This window comes from Sturnus vulgaris, chromosome 5, assembly GCF_052056855.1.
Source record: "Sturnus vulgaris isolate bStuVul1 chromosome 5, bStuVul1.hap1, whole genome shotgun sequence".
Classification (NCBI taxonomy): Eukaryota; Metazoa; Chordata; class Aves; order Passeriformes; family Sturnidae; genus Sturnus; species Sturnus vulgaris.
This window is the reverse complement of record NC_142247.1, coordinates 28776906-28793326: the sequence shown is the minus strand read 5'-3', so window position 1 is coordinate 28793326 and position 16421 is coordinate 28776906. Positions and strand designations below refer to the sequence as shown.

The 16421-nt window shown below is 44.8% G+C and overlaps 2 protein-coding genes across 4 annotated transcripts in view; one reads left to right on the top strand and one right to left on the bottom strand.

Moving 5' to 3' along the window:
- Positions 1 to 1749: 1749 nt before the first annotated feature.
- Positions 1750 to 4202, bottom strand: SNU13 (small nuclear ribonucleoprotein 13). The gene is made up of 3 exons (XM_014882628.2): positions 4151 to 4202; positions 3249 to 3369; positions 1750 to 2689 (listed from the first exon to the last, which is right to left on the bottom strand). Exons 1-3 carry the CDS (start codon positions 4151 to 4153, stop codon positions 2427 to 2429), a joined length of 387 nt encoding a protein of 128 aa, XP_014738114.1. The 5' UTR covers positions 4154 to 4202; the 3' UTR covers positions 1750 to 2426.
- Positions 4203 to 4670: 468 nt separating this feature from the next.
- The window catches only part of MEI1 (meiotic double-stranded break formation protein 1), a 36888-nt gene continuing 25137 nt past the window's right edge, over positions 4671 to 16421 (top strand). For 2 of the 3 annotated variants that reach the window (XM_088165251.1, XM_088165250.1), the window contains exons 1-10: positions 4672 to 4806; positions 6216 to 6266; positions 8112 to 8185; positions 8886 to 8991; positions 9362 to 9565; positions 10756 to 10886; positions 11402 to 11516; positions 12293 to 12409; positions 12924 to 13023; positions 15910 to 16044. In XM_088165251.1, the coding sequence (XP_088021377.1) occupies positions 4782 to 4806; positions 6216 to 6266; positions 8112 to 8185; positions 8886 to 8991; positions 9362 to 9565; positions 10756 to 10886; positions 11402 to 11516; positions 12293 to 12409; positions 12924 to 13023; positions 15910 to 16044 (1058 nt within the window). In that variant the 5' untranslated portion in view covers positions 4672 to 4781. Of the gene's footprint in view, positions 4807 to 6215; positions 6267 to 8111; positions 8186 to 8885; positions 8992 to 9361; positions 9566 to 10755; positions 10887 to 11401; positions 11517 to 12292; positions 12410 to 12923; positions 13024 to 15909; positions 16045 to 16421 lie in introns of all 3 variants that reach the window. The other variant, XM_088165252.1, reaches the window with a different exon arrangement.

Genomic DNA, 16421 nt, shown 5'->3' with positions numbered 1-16421 from the left:
GTGAGTATGAGTCAGACTATTGTGCAGGCTTCTGTACTCAAATCTGTGCTGTAAAAATAGAAGAATAGCAAGTTATGGAGAGAGCCTTTGTTACATACAGTATTTTTAGTTTTTTAGTCATACTTATGAAGGCTGCAGCTGCGTGTTTTGAGTTTTAGACTTCCATCCCTGCCATGTCCCACCTATCTTGCAGTGCAAGATGACTAAAACCAATAAATAGTTGCTGCTTTTGCTTTAGGAAATTACTAATTAAATAGTGAAAGTCTTAACTTTCTACGGGATACAAACAACCGATACCTGAGGTGTCCATTTTGGTCTGCACAGTGTTTTTAGTGTCCAGAGACTGCTGTGTGGCTCACAAACTGTCCTGTGACCAGTCTGTAGTGTGGCCAGCTGTGACCACCCTTCTGGCACTGTGACTGTCCTAGCTGCTGTGCCAGCATGCTGCTCGCTTCTACCTCCACAATTCCTCCAGAGCAGCTAGCCTGCATTGAGCTCTGCAGTACTGAAACTACAGTACCTGTTACACTTCCAATCAGCCTGGATTAGTTATTTTTAATAAAGATTTGCCTAAGCAATTTATTTTGCCCTTGGGCAAAGAAGTTATTGTAAACGCTTGTCTTAGCAAGGCTTGAAGAGTGGAATAGTGAGACTATCCTGCAATTTTGTGAATTGAATTCTGCAAATACCCATGTTAACGTCTCTCTTGGCTTGGTAACCCTCAGGCACAGTGTTCCAGGCTTTGGATGATTGTATGATTGTGGCAAGTTTGTTCTAGGTTATTAGAGCTGCCTCCTGGCTTTTTTTTTTTTTTTTTTTTTTTTTTTTTTAAATAGCAGGCTATCACATTAAGCAGAAGTTTAAAAGGGATGGGGTGCTTCAGAGCAGAAAAAGACAGTTTTGCTTGCTTAAGTATCCTTTATTTCTGCTCCTTATGTGCTTTCTCTTACATCAGCTGTCTTGGTACAATAGGACAAATCCTTGGCAAAGCTGTACTTCTGAACACAACTAGCTCAACAGTCAGCATCAGTAGAATGGAACAGGAGCTCTTCTAAACCTCATCTAGATAAATGGATTCTGAAGTATTTGTATCATGTTCACCTCAGCAAGGATTATTGGTATCAGCCATTTACAAAAATATACAAACACAGTATCTTCAGTCTTTCTGTGAGCTGACTTCATCTGCTTGGGATGAACTTACTAAAGCTATGAGGTTAGTGCCTCTGTGGAAACATTACAGGAAAATGTATTTTCCCTTCTGCTATTGCACCTCATGGAGTTTCCACAGTTTTGCTTTGGCATCCTGCAATAGAAATATTTGATATTCCGACACAGGGGTTTAAACTTTTCTGATCAGAGCAGAAGTGGATTTATTATACAATATGCATTTAACTAAAAACCAGGTCCATAAAACCACCACTAATCCAGACTGTGGCTGGTGCTCGATGCTGCTTTTCCAGGACATGAGATGATATAGCATTCTCTTCTCTTCTTAGCAGTAGCTAAAAAGCATGGCACTTTTTATAATTAACAGCCAGATGCAGGGTCCTTATCAGCTGCAACAGGCTGCTCTCTGCCATGTGTTTTGTACTTCCCTAGGAAGTCCAACCTTAGTGCTAAGTCCATGCAAAGAAAACTGAGTAGGGAGTACAAATTACTACAATAGCTTTTAGGTAACCTGTGAGCAGTTTAGCTTTATAAGCAGAAACACTCCAGTTAGTTGCAAATACTTCACCAAGGGAATGACAATTCTATTTAGCTTTGCAGCATTTTTATTTTTTTCTTAAAAAGTCAGTATTTAAAAATAATCAAGTTAAGAGAGTTCCCCTTGTGTACTGCTGTAAGATTTCTGTTCCCCATGCATCTCTTACAGAAGTCTCTTGTCTGGTTTCAAAAAGGGCTGTGCTATGTGTGCTGATCTTGGCTCCATCTGCTGCTACACAGTAGGTGCTGCCTGTCTTAGACCCGCCTGTGCTGCTCCATCACTTATTGACTCCAGCAGCCTGAACACAGGGAATCTTTTCCTCAGTAGCCTAAACCGTTCAGAAATGCAGTTACTCACACCTGCTGGAGGCTGAAGCTTAGCAGAAATACTGCAACACAGAGAAAGCTGACAAGTGGGTTGAAAAAGCCCTGAGCAGGCAGACGGGAAGACAAGGGGGGAAATTTTTTTCTGTCCTTTTACACATAAAACAGTTGTACAGTCACTTTTCAAGAAGTAATACAATGAGAATGAATCTGTTGGAGTGGAATAATAGAAAAGTGGGGAGCTAGGAGGCGGAAACACTAATAATTAAGCCATTGTTAAACAAAAATGTGGCATTTTGAAATGAAACACTGATATCAAAACTATCATCTGAACTGAAGCTAAACATTAATTTCCTGTAATTTGCACTTTTCTATTTCACACACACGCTCATGGGCATTTAGACCAACAGTCTTTCTATAGCTTGCTGTACAGACTGGATCTGAGGCTTTAGCTGTGATCCCTCCTTGATGGTGATGGAGCAGGCGATGACAGGCCGGGAAACACCACATGCCCGGCCCAGGGCTTGCTTGGAGCGCACAAACACGTAAGGTACATTCTTGTCCTCGCAGAGAAGAGGGAGGTGCAGGATGATCTCCAAGGGCTCTGCATCTGCTGCCATCACAATGAACTCTGCTATCCCTCTGTTCAGTGTTTTGGTGGCTGAAAAAGAAACTGGAGTCAGTCCAGGTCTTTCGGGAAAGCACATCTAAAGTAAAACAACTTCAGGAGATGTTGAAAGTGGCATCAGTGGGAAGAAGATTATTGCATGGGACATGGATTCTAAGAGGTTACTGAGTTTCTGTCCTCAGGGACTGTGGGTTTTTTACAAGTCTGACTAGGTGAAGGGAGCCACTCTATAAGGAGGTTGCACTAGAGGTACCTTCAAATCCAAATCTTGCATGGTTCTGAACTGTCTAGGTATCTGGTAATCCCAGTGCCACACCACTGAAGCATGCATGATTACAAACTATGCACCAGAAACACAATTTGGGAATCTACCAGAACTGCATATAAATGCTGAAAAGATTACAGCTTAGTTCTGTCCTTGAATATTGTTAAAGCAGGCTTGAAGGAGGAGAAAGGAGACACACACCTGCAATAGCCAGATCTATATGAAATAAGTGATTCACAGCTATAGTGAAAAGACAACCTCTACCTGTGGCATCTCACAAAATCCTTGTTATGACTTATAGCACACTTTTTAACATACAAGTCTCACCTTCATTGGCTCCTTTGCGTAGCTGCTTATAGTTGCAGGATTGCTGCACAAGATCCAGCAGTGTTTTGGTGAGCTGTGCATCAGCCAGCGGGTAAGCTTTGGGATTCACTTCTGCCTCACTCTAAAGGAAAAAGTAAAGAATATTACAATAGGAGCAAAGGAGGCTTTGGTCCAATCAACACTGCACAGGCATCGTGTCCACCACATACATTAATTTCTGGAGTTGTGTCTCATCTGCTCTGCCCATATAGAACAAACACCATTACATTTTACTCCTAAAAGAGTAAGGATTCTTCTTGTATCAAAGTAAAGGGGAAAAGTAAGAAAAACACGCTTCTCATCAAAGAAAAGAGTGTATCTACTCCCAATCTCCACAAACCAGCAGCAGTGCACTTAGTCTTCAGGCGTTTTGTACCACAAAGATTACACAAAATGAAGCACTTCAGTGCACCTTAACAGTGTAAATTAACACACTAAAAAATTTAAGAAATCGCCAGAAGAGCACGTACCAGGGTTATTTCTGTAAAGTAAAGCAGCTACCATAATTAGCTCCTAAACGTTAACACGGGCAGTGGGCTGGCACAGCAGCGAGGTCACAAGCGGTGTTAGCGACCGGCGCTGGCAGAACCGCGGCCTCTCTGGCTCCCAGCACGGCGCGGGGGTGACCCCAGACACCGAGTCCCCCGTCACCGGGTGTCCCCAGGACCGCCATCCCCCTGGGCCTCCTCCCTGCACACGGCCGCACCTCCGCACGGCCTCCACGTGCTGCCCGCCGTGCAGCCGGGACGCGGCCTCCCTCTAGCCCAGGCCCTCCGGAGGAAGAGGAGAAGGAAGAACAGGAGAAGAAGAGGAAGAGGAGAAGAAGGAGGAGGAAGAGGAGGCTGGGGCCCGACGCCACTCACCATGGCTGCGGCGCGGTCGCTGCTCTCCGCCCGAGCGCGCTCTGAGGGAAGAGGCGGGAGCGCCGCTGCGGCCGCCGGAAGGGAGGCGGTGCCGGGGGCGGCTCCGGGGCGGAGCCTCCGTCCCCGCGGTGGGAGGGCCCGCACGGCAGTCCCGGCAGCGGCCGATGGCGGCGGGGGTGGCGGCGCTCTGCGGTGATCATGGGCCGCGCTGGGCGCTGCCGCTCCGGCCGCCGCTCTGCCTCGCCTGCTCCGTGGAGACCCTGGGCGACGGCAGCGCCTCGGTGGGCAGCGCCCGCCCCGCCGCCCCTTCCCGTGTGCGGCTGGGCCGCGGAGCCCCCCCAGCGGGCCCCGCCCCGCCGGCCGGGCTGCCGCTCTGCGGCGCTCGGTTTGGGGCCGGGACCCGGCCGGTGTGGCCTTTGGCCAGCACTGTCACCTCGGCACCCAGGCCCCGGTGGTCCTTTTCCCCTCAGGGTGGTGGGAGCAGCGCGGGGCTCGGGCCCAAGGCCTAACGGGCTGCTGTGTTTGATCGTAGCTGGTGCGCAAGAAGCACGTCCTGTCCCGTCTCCAGGATGCCCTGGCCTGGCAGGCGCTGCCAGTCGTCCAGCTGCTGGCACAAGACGAGAGGGTGTGCATGCATTTAATAGGAACTCTCTTTGGTAAGAGCTCTGCTGAGGCCTGGGGCAGCAGCAGAGAGGAGGCAGTTACCTTTTGTTGAATACCTATGAGACTTCCCCACATTTGAAGCCAAAAATAGAGAGCAGAAGAATAGAGAGCAGAGGTGCCTACCTCCGTACTTTCACCGTTCTTTTAAGTGTGTAATTACTCCCTGCAGAAAGCTGCATGTCACTGATTTAAAATAGGTTAATTAATTTTCTCATTCCCCAAGGTGCAGGATTGGCATGTTCATAAAGCTCTTGCAATTTTCCAAAGTATCTTGACGTATCTGTAAAGTCCTGCAGAATAGGGAGTGCCTGGCATTTTGCTCTTCCCTGAATGCCCTCCATTCTGGTCGTATGCCTCTGGAGTTACATGAAGATTCATGCAGAAATCAAAGTGTGAGCTTAAAAACATGTTGCAGGATTTAATATCAAATATGCAAAACACAAATCTATGTAGTGGGGGTTTTTTACACCATCACTTTACATTTGTAGAAATCTTTGTTAGTGTACAACTAAAGCCTGCTGCTTTCTGGTGAGTCAGGCTCAGCAAAATAGTGTTCAGCAGGATGTCAGAAAGTGTCTTTTCAGTAAATCTCTGATCTTGAACTTCTTTTACTGGTTTCTGTTTGCATAGCAGGGGAATGTCTTTGAAATGTCTAAAATCTTGATGGAGAAGAAATAGTGGTCTAAATGAGGGAACAGTAAAACAAGTGGTTTAGTGTGGCAGAAGTGGGGATCCAAACCATATGATGCTATAGGTTGGAAGGGGCTGGGAAGTAGAGTTTCTTGTCTGCTGGGGTGTAGTAGAGTGAGACTCTGGTTTATTTTGACATACCCAATCTTACACTCTCATTGTAAAATTAACTTGTGAAGTGATGCCTTCAGATTCAGTTTAATGTTGAAATAGTTTCCAGATGATTTAAACCTGGTGCTCAGATTTGGTTTCAGGATTTTCAGTACTATAGAGAGAGAAGACTGACTACTCTTCATAGTAACTGATAAGAAAGGGGGACACAAAGGACAAAACTCAAAGCTGAGCTTTGACTTCCATCATTCCAGAGTGTTGTCGAAGATGTATAATACTGCATACACACAGTGAGATGTGGGGGTGGCAGCAGTTACATATTCCCTGACATAGGTGGAGCCATTGACTTCAACTATAAAGCACATAAAAAATTTGCAAGAGAACCAAGTGTCTCATGTCCCTGTGTCCTGCTTATGGAGGCACCATTTGGAATACTCCTGGAGAGTATCCACCCTCATCTGACAAGTCAGGCTGGCGTGAAACAGGGAAAACAAAAGAGTTCTGAAAAAAACGTTTCATCTCTTTTTAACAAGAAGGGATTACAGCACTGGTGATCAGAAGCAGGAATGAGTTCCATGACCTATTGTGGTTTATCTTGTAGGGATGTTGCATTCTGTGGAAGACAGCAGTGCCCTGAACCTATTAGTTGAAGGTGAGAAACAAATGCCACATATTACTGGCAGTTTGTGAAGGGGAGAATCTTTCTTGTCTGATACCTATAGTGAGATGCTCAGCTTCAACACAGCTTCAGTGGGGAAGACCATCTATATCCATGCAACAAAAATCTCCAATATTGGAGGGCAGGGGAGTGTGTGCATGTTTAAATACTCGACATTTCTCTCACAGGTTGTGTGTGTGTTATGAATTTCGTATCAGATGGGTAACACTGCCTCAACTTTGGCATCTTTGGACCTGACCAAATTGTCAAAGCAAATGGAAATCTATGGGATCTACTGCTTTCTCCTTAGGAGTAAAGGGTGTTTATGATTTAGCTGTGCAGGCTGTAGATTCCTCTTTGTGAGCACTCCCTCATTTGAAAACTGAAGAAAACATCTGCAGGGCTGACAAAGGAATCTCTGTAGTCCAGTTAACCCTGGGCAACTCTGCTGAGTCTAGAGATACCAGCAGTGCAATGATGCATTTAATATCCAGCCATAAAAAGTAAAAGGAGCTATGAAAGCTTCTTCCAGAGGGATTTTAGTTTTCAGACACTTGCTTGAAATGGGATTGAAAAGTGGAGAAGTCTTTCTGTCATGTAACCAGTCTGTTGAGAGATGGATGCTCTCTAACAGAACAATTTTAAATTAGTGTTGCCTAAGTCTTGCAAGTTTTTTTTTTTAAGTTTCTGAGAGTTTGGGGCAAGAAAGTGCTATTAAACCATCTATAAATCACCCATCTCAGACATGCTTCTGCTGAGATATGTAGCTCTGTAGCTGAAGTAGGTCTAGTATTGCCTTGGATATACCAAGAAATGGTGATCCCAAAAGTCTCTGGTATATCTTTTTAGAATGCTTTCCTAGGATACGAATCAAAAGTGTAAGTTTTCCAAATGAGTCATGCCATGACAGCAAGCTACATCCAAGACAGCCTTACCAAATCCTGTGTAGAAATGTGCACAGTGTCTCAGTAAAGGGGCTGTTGCTAAAATTTTATCTGCTGAACATTTAAGTGTGTTCTAAAAGTACTGGAAGAGGAACTTTGCTTCCTGCAGCTGGCCTGCCTGTATATGTGTGGAGGCACAGGCAGCCTGCCAGCATCAGGCAACTCCCTTGTGATTTTGTTAGGGAAACCCCAGGTGATGTGTTGCTACTGCCTGGCAAACATAATTTCTTGCTGGTTCTTTTTATTAGTAGAGAGCTGACAGAGTTCTTAAAGTTTCAGTGAACCAATAATAACAGCACTTACTTGAGGCTGAGAAGGTGAACAGCACCACTCTGGTGACTGGTGCCTTGCTTTCTGGTGAGGTGTATGGGATAACTGCAGTGGGGAGGAATGGCTGATAGACTTCACTTACCTTAGGGACAGTAGCAGCTGATGGAGGAGCTCTGAATGTGAATCTAAGGATCCTCAGCAATTTCAGTTCTGATATCTTATCTGGAAGGATGCATTTTTAAAGGCCAGTTTTCATACAGTAGGAAGCCTGGTCTATTCAATTACCATAGTTTTTTTATGCTTTTAAGCTAGGTATTTTTCCCCTTCCTTTTCTGATTCCTTGTGTTTACTTGCTGTCCTGAGGCTCAGTTTGTCGCTTGCAGCTCATTTCCATGCATGATTTGTAGTGGAGCTGAAGCAGGACTGTTGGAATGATGCCTCAGGGAGCTTGAGCTGGGCTATCAGAAGTAATAGTACTGGGAATGCTGCTGTAACCCTGCTCTCTCAGCACGTCTGTGCTCATTTCATTTCTAAGCTCTTTGCTCACTGGTCTGCTAAAGCCCCGTGGAAGATGGATTGTGAGTGCTCTTGTGTGTGCATTACTGATCCTGTTTTTTCTGTCTAGTTCTGGTGCAGCTTGTTGTGGAACTGAAGTCAGAGCAATACTTACACTGCATTTTGGATGAAAGTCAGAAGGAGGTCAGTGAAGATGAGTTCTCTTCCCCTTCCTTCCAGTCTTTCAGAGATTGAGGAATGAGTGGCCCTGCAAGACTGGGATGTGGCAGTGGGATCACAGAATCTTAGAGTGGTTTGAGTTGGAAGGGACCTTAAAAATCATCTAGTTCCAACCCTCCTGTCATGGGCAGGGACACCTTCCACTAGACAAGGTTGCTCAAAGCCCCATCCAACCTGACCTTGGATGTCCTAATGCCAGTTCCCCAACTGTGATGTAGGCAGTGTTAGTGTCTACCATGGAGTTCTTATGTTGTTCTCATGAAGCCTTGCAGCCATAGGGCTTCATGATACTCTTATGAAGCTGTATGGTTTCTTCAGATACTTGTTTTCCTACTTTACTGTTTCAGTTAAATAAGGAACTTTCCCAACCTGTGCCATGGGCTCTTTCTCTCCTTGTTCCTAAGTTTATGATGGTCCCACAGGGTACAAAAAAAAGGAAAGTAGCAAAAGTGGTGAGAAATTATTCTGTTTCATCTGCTCATTTAAGAGGTGAAGGGGAGAAAGAGGGAAAGGAACAGCAAGTAAGCAATTCCTTGAGTTCATTTAAAGACATTTTGGAGACTTAGTGTGGTATTCCAGGTTTTCCTGTGGTTTATCCTAAGTGGTGAAGAGAAGATGAGTGTCCTCATCAATGAAACATTTTCCTTTTATGTCTCCTCTACAGCTGTGCAAAGCAACTACCATGAGAAGCAGCCTGCCCACATTTTCTCTCCTTGGCAAGCTGGCAGATGCCATCCCAGGCTTTGCTGATATACTTGTGGTAAAGCACAGTGAGTAGTATGTCATGTCCTACTGAAGGGTGGTATTCACAGCTAGGTTGTGGGTCTGCCTCACAGGCAACATACATTTAGGTTTTTTTTTCCTTGATTCAGTGCTTGGGGGTCTGGTGAGCAAGCTGAACTCTTTGTGGAGGGAGCTGGGATGATGGATCTTCATACGGTGAACAGTGAGCTCTGCTAGCTGTTTATTACTGTACCTCTGCTCAGAGGGACAGATGGTGCTGAGCACATCACGTAATTGTGGCATTCATTAACCTGCATACACCAGTCTGTCCAGTAGGCTTGTGCAAGTTTTCAAGGGAAAAAGGTTGGTGCTTTTAAAATGTCAGTGAATGTTTGCTGTTCCTGTTCCTCATACTAGATAATTTGGTGGATCATCTGCTGATGGGCTTGACGTACCCAAATGAAAGTATAAAGGCTGCTGTGTGCTACTTGTATGGCAAGCTGTATTCCTCTCCTGTTGGCACAGAACGGCTCTCAGGACACTTTGAAGAAAGGCTGTATGGTGTCTTCTTGAATACTCTGGAGTGTGCACAGACTAAGGAGCTGCAGGTTAATTGTTTGGGTAAGGCATTGCTAAGAGAAACTGCAAGGTGCAAGGGAAGGCTTAGAATGAGGAAGAAATCCTTGGCTGGCTTAGATGGTCTAATGTGGGTTGTTCCATGGAGGATCTTTATGCTGCTTGTCCAAGGCCGTCAATCCTTTCTGTTACTCCATAACAATGAAATAGCCCAGACCTGCTGCTGAGCACCCCCAGGCCCACATGTTCCCTGATGCCTCACATTTGCCCACCACTGACTAATCTTCAGTCTCTTCAGAGCTTGTGCTCTGGCCTGATCATCCCTCAATGAATGCAAATACTGTACACAGGCAGGTGGGTTTTGTGGAGCAGTGGGATGGAGTCTAAAAAATAGAGTCTTTAGATGTGAGACATCATGTTAATTAGATACAGAGCTAATGTGGAAGTGGCACTTTCTTGCAGTTATCCTTCCAACTGCATGTTTCAGCTGTTGCTGGGGAGCACAATTTCAGCCTTTCTGACATTGCTTGTTTGTAAACCATTCAGGGAATTAATTTTTCTAGAAGGAGTCAAGCAGGAACTGTATTGCTTCTCAGCTTATCTGCTCAACTACTAGAAATAGATTATGATTCCTTTGAAAGTAGAATTCTGTAGCTCAGATGATATCTCTGTGAATTTGTACTGATGTGTACTGATGATTTTCATCAATACCTGTAGCAGTGATCTATACTGTTATACTGAGGGAGTTCTTTGGAGTGTGGGTATCCTGTAGCTGAACACAGCTGTTTCAATAAGAGCCTGTTAAAATAGGGGAAGGTAAGTGCCTGTTCTCTAGGAAGTGTTCTGGGGAAAATGTCTTGTCGTTGGGATCACTGGCTGCTTGGAGAAGAATGAAGGTCAAGAGCTCTCCCAAGGAGCAGTTTAAGGTGTGGTTACTAACAGAAGATAATGCAAGTAAAGGACTCCTGAGATGCACCCATGTACATACATGACTCTGAGAAGGAGCAGGGAGCAGATCAGACCAGCAAAAAGTATCAGCAATAAGGGTTGCTAGACATGGGGGTCATGGCAGTATCTGGGAATACATTGAGAAGAAGCTCCCTAAACTGGAGGTGAGGCCCTCCAGGAGAGGGAAGGAAGTTGGCAACAAGTCTTAGTCTGTAAATACTCGTGTGTTAATATAATCCTCACTGCGCTACTCAGTATGGTGCTCATTCTTGTTCCCCCTTTTTCAGGTTTGCTAAAGGAGCTGCTGAAATCTGATCATTTTGTATCTATTCTTATGAATAATTCAAAGACAGAGGAGGAGACTGAGAACCCTGACTTTTTAGAAGGGGAAAATCCACTGCCACTTATTCTCAAAAAGGTGATTGCTGAAGCAGTAGTGAATTGTTGGTACACACAAATAATTTGCTGTAATGAACCTGTAATGAATTTATCTCAGGCACTGTATATATAAAAAAGCAGAGTGTTCTGTTACCAACACCAGCAATAGAGGCTGCACTGAGAAATGGTGATACCTCTATTGACTGCCTTCTTGTTCTTCCTGCATCCTGGAATGGGGAAAATTTTACTCCTGGCCTTAGCTGATTTTACTCACTTACACATGAGGTCTGATACAGCACATGCAGCACCAGCATGACTAAGCCTGGGGGCAGAACTATTCTTACTCATGATCTACTCTGTTGTGGTTCTCATGTGCTTTTTAGAGTGTCTTTGGTTCAGTGTTTTATCTTACCTTAGCAAGTTTAATCTGTGAAATAAATGCCAAAAGAGAGATCTTAATTTATGGTTTATATTTTAAGAAGTAGAACAAACTGTTTCCCACTCATAGCTGCATAGGTGACTCCCTTTCTCCTTTTGACTTTTGCTCCCCAACAGCTCTTGTTGACCAGAGATGAGATGCTACAGGCAGCGAGTTCTCACTGTATGGCTGCAGTGCTGGTTCACTCTCCTAGCAGATATGCTCCTGCTTTTATCCATGCAGATGTCCCAGGTGAAAAAATGCAGTAGCATCTTATTGTTCATTCCCCAGTATCAAAGCTGCTCCTGGCTGTTTGGTTTAGGAATCAGGCTGGCTCCTTGAAATCCACTGGTGGCATAATGTGGTGGCCATTTTATACTAGGTGATTTTAGGAGTAGAAGGGTGGAGTATGCTTTCTACTGAAAGTTTAGGTGTCACCAGGCAGAACGGAGTTTCCACAGAGAGAATTTGGCCAAATCCTTGTGGTCAAGGTCCTTCTTAAGGACCTTAGATACAAGCCTAAGCAAACTGGGGTTCCATCTCATTCCACTAAATATTGTAAGTTTGCTCAGATTTTGGTTTAGGATTTAGCTTTAGAATGCAGCTATGGGAGATGGTTTATTATTTCTCTGTAATCCCAAAAGACAGAAATACTTTCGTGATACAAATTCTTTGGGAGATGAAAAAGTCATGTGGAAAAAAAGGTCACTGCATCTGTGGTAAAGCTTGCTTTGTGTCTTTTCATCTTTGCCAAAGGCTAGATCCACAATTCAGCTCCTTCCTACTGAGTTTGTGCTGAGATGCCTGCCCGTGGGCCTCTGCTCTCCAGTCACCTCTTTTTGAAGACTAGCATACCCCTGAGCATCTACTCTATTCTCTATTCCTGACGTTCATAGTACAGCCGTTCTCCCTATGGCTGTTGCTGTGTTCTTCCTCCTTCCTCTGCTCTGTTCTAGGAGCAGCTGTGCCATGCTGTGAGCAGCCTGCCTCTTACCAGGGTGACCTTATTTGTGTGTGTGTGTTTGCAGAGTTCCTCTTTGAGTGTCTGTTGAGCAAAAGTGAAATCCTCATCTGGTCAGTGTACTGCTGCCTGCTCCTCCTGACTGAAGAGCGCCTTTTCTTCTCCAAGTGTCACACCGTCTATGGTGAGTCATCAACCTTTCTGACAGAGTGACTGCAGTAATTCTTATGCCTCTAGCTGAATTCCAGTGCTTTACACACAATTACAATTTCCAGTCAGGATGGATAAAGGACTAAAAATAAGTACCTATCAGACATGGTTGTGATGTCCATTGTAGCTTGAATTTATAGTGTCATTGTCCTAATGGGTTTCTGATGAGCATTAATTAATTATAATAACCAGTTATTATGATTGACACTCTCTGAGTTACTATTAAGTATTTTTGTGTATATGCCAAGAGTAGATTTAGGAAGAATGGTTAAAGTCCTTCTGTTCTTTGGGACTTATCTCCATCAGTGAAGGCTGAGGCATGTTTTGAGGAAGCTGAGTGAACACTCAACAGTTTTGGACAGTTGTTTCTGTCAGTAGCTCAGAAGAATAATTGTTCAAATCCTTCTTCCTTTTAAAAATTAATTTTGCTCCCATTCTGGAATCTGAAACATTAAAAGCCTCTCTGTGACTTCTCTGAACGTGTACAGGCATTGAATCTCTGGTGAGGAGTCTCCAAGGTGTCCTGCTGCTGAATAATGTGGAGTTGCACAAACAAGGGCTCCTGCTCTTCACTGAAATACTGAAACGGTAAGGGAGTACCCTGTCAGGCTTGCACAGGCAGAGTTTGGTATCCCAAAATGGAGAGTGTGGGACTTTTGGTTTTTAAGATTTTCTTCCAAGACCAGATACCTACACACAAGAGCTTTTGTGTTTAAAAGATGGTGCTGAACAATCTCATCTCCTTTGTTCTTGCAAAGAAGGGCCTGATGGTTGTTTCTGAATCTCCCAGCTTGTCCTGTCTGTGCCTACATCCACCTCTATATCTTCCTCTTCCTGCTTCCTTGGCAGCTGGGGAGGTGAAATCTATTTTCAGCTGTAGACAGTGCAGGAGAGAAGTCCAGGAAGGTCCAGGCGTATGTGAGCTGGCCAGCTCCTGCTGAGTGTGCCTCTGTGACAAAACAAAGCATGTAAATTCCATGGCCTCTGGTCTTCTATCATCATCTGAACTAAATTCAAACTGCAGAAACAAATTCTAGGCTGAAATATTAATGTCTTCTGTCATTTTTTTCGTCTTGTTTTCTGCTAAGAAATAATATACACTGGCTTGTTTTTCTTCTGTACTTCCTGTTCTTGCCTCTATGATCTTGTTCCAGTCCTGTCATGCTAGTGACAGAGTCTCGTTTTTGCCACTTAGATCCCCCAAGAGAGCCCTTGAGCAGAATTTTGGAAATGTCATAGTCAATTTTGTAGCAAGTGGCAGGGTAAAAAGGAGAAGAAAAAGCAACAGTGCTAGAACAGTGTGATGTTGCCAGTGTGGGATCTGTCAAAAAGAGAAACTAGGATGTGGGGAACACTAATTACAGCATTTATGCTTGTACAACAAAGAGAACACTCTGTGCAGTTACTCTAATTTTCTAGCACACCCATTCTGTTTCTCTCAGCTTTGCCTTAGAAATAATGGGTTTTTTTTAGATATCTCATAGTGGGGAAAAGGATTTTGTGCCGGAGCCTCTCATCTTGGTTTTTGCTTGCAGCTGGATCCTCTTGTGTAAGTCGTCCACACATTCTGGTGAGGTCCACACAGGACGTACTGCTTGCCTTGGCAGTATGTCAGGAGTGTTGGGTAGCTCTCCCTGGAGTGACCTTTGTCTGTCCCATCATAATCCAAGTGGCAGGTGCAGTTTGGGACCCAAAGATGAGAGGTTGTAGGAAGCTGCAAGAGTGCTGCCCTTCACACTATCCCCCCAGGCCCCAAAGATATCACAGTGTACCATATTGAAAGTGGGTTTGTGCATCTTGAATGAGTCAGCAATACTCCTCCATCCCTTCCTCTCTGCATGAGTCAGTGAAGACTTTTTTCTTCCTGATGTGCTTTACTTCAGAAGGCCAGCGATTAAAGGAAGGCAATACAGACGATTAATAGAACTACCCAGTGTAAGTATAAGCAATTTGCAAGGTCAGTGCATCACTTGTGGCTTGGCTTTTGATGCCTGAGTTCCACAAGTTCTTTTCCTTGCCATGCCCACCTCACAGCTTTTTCTCACAGCAGAATGTGAGGTGGCTGCAAAGCTGGGTTCCATCCCACTGAGAGACTAAAAAGAGTGGTTCTTCCTCTGTTCCCTTTTTGCCATGTAACTGGGCTACTGGTGTAATTTCTACTGAAGTTCACTTTGCTTGCTTTCCCATTTGTGCATGAGAGCATGTGCTCCTGGCTTGCTTTAGTCAGGCACGACTGTGAAAATTGAATAACAGGGAATACTTTTGGCTCCCAAATCTGGCTCCTGTCATGCTGTGCTGCTTTTCTTGCTTCACTTTGGAGGGACCCTCTGGCAGGCTGTTAGTGCCTTTTGTCTGCATGTAGCTGCCTATCTTCCCCCTGCCCTCCCAGCTGTACCAGCTTGCCAGGAGCCAAATGAACGCGGTCTGCCATTTACACATCTCTGTCCAATAATGGGATTAATGGCCTGTTGTCCTCCATGCTTTCATGCTGAATGCTCAAAGGTGTTGGGCCACAGATAACCAAAATGCTCACTATCGAGAAAGATTGTCAAAACAGTTGATTGTATTTATTTTCCTGATTACTTTTCAAGTTTGTGAAGGTTCCTGTCCTGGCAGCATCTGGCATTAGGAATGCGTTGAGAAAATCTATTCTCATGGCATTATCCTGTGGACACACACAGTTAGAGAGCTAGGAAATTACAGCTTGGCAATTCCTTTCAGGCCTGGATTTCTTCTGTCTCTCAGGTCCATTCCCAGGCTGACAAGCTGACTACAGCTTCAGTTAAGGGAGGCAGTCTCCCAGAGTGATAACTTGGTGAAAAACAGAAGGGAACTCATAATAAAGATTAACACCTGGTATCTTTCCCATGGTACTTCCGGACATGCTGTCCCAGGGATGTTTGTCCCAGTTGTCCAATGAACCACTGTCCTGTCCTAGCTGCACGTAACACACTTTAAATACAGGCTGTCTGTACAATAAAGTTGGCCTTTTTTCCCCAAAAGAGATCCGTGTGTGTTGCTGTCTTTTCTCTCTCTTTGCAGCACAGTAACCACATTATCCTTATTCTAAGATGGTTTGCTTGGATATTTAAAAATATAAGTTGCTAGATGAACTCACAAATGCCAGAGCAGATGGCCTGAACGTAAAGTCTTAGGCACACAGATCACTGTATTTTGCAAAGCTTGTTTTTCTTGTGCTTTTCATGTCAATGTTATGGAGTAATCACACAGTTATCCTGGCTGTGGGTGTTATATCAGGATTTTGCTTCAGACTGGCTGAAATTTCCTCTTTATAGCAAATCCTCTACCTGCTCAAGTCTGAGAGTACCTCCTTGAGAGCAGCTGGCTCTCAATACTGAAAAACATGGGTGCAATCTCATGGCTCAGCTGTCCATTTGCTGAAATGAGGGAAGGGCACTACAGTTACCTAACTCTGACAACATTCTCCTTGCTTACTTTACTTGTTCTTCACAGGCAACCAATGGAAATCAAATTATTCACAAACCGAGGTGTCTGTATAGAAGCCATTGATGTTTTGATGGAGACAGTGAACTGCCCAGTGCTGGAGGTAGCAGTGGAGGCTGTGAAAGCTGTGGCAGCTTTCCTGAGGTAGGCAGGAATGTATTTGCAGACTTTTCTTCAGATGGATCTGTTGATACCATCTTGGGCTTTGCAGTTCCCCTGTGGCTGTGTGGGTGAATGTGCTCTGCAGTGGGACTTGTGGCTGAGGCAGGCGTGGGTACAGCAGAGCCAGCTTCCCACCCGCCTCAGGAAAGCTGCCAGAGCAGTGAAGCTGTGGCAGGCAGCAAGGACCTAGTGTTCCAGGCAGGCTTGTACAGCAGCTGCTGTGGCTTTGTCACTCTGTGCCCCATCCAGATTGATAAGAATAATAAACATAAGACTCTGGACAGTCGTGGGCTTCCTGACTGTAGTGGAAACAGACAGAGCACTGAGGGTATGTTTGGGCTCTGTGTGGGTGAAGGCAC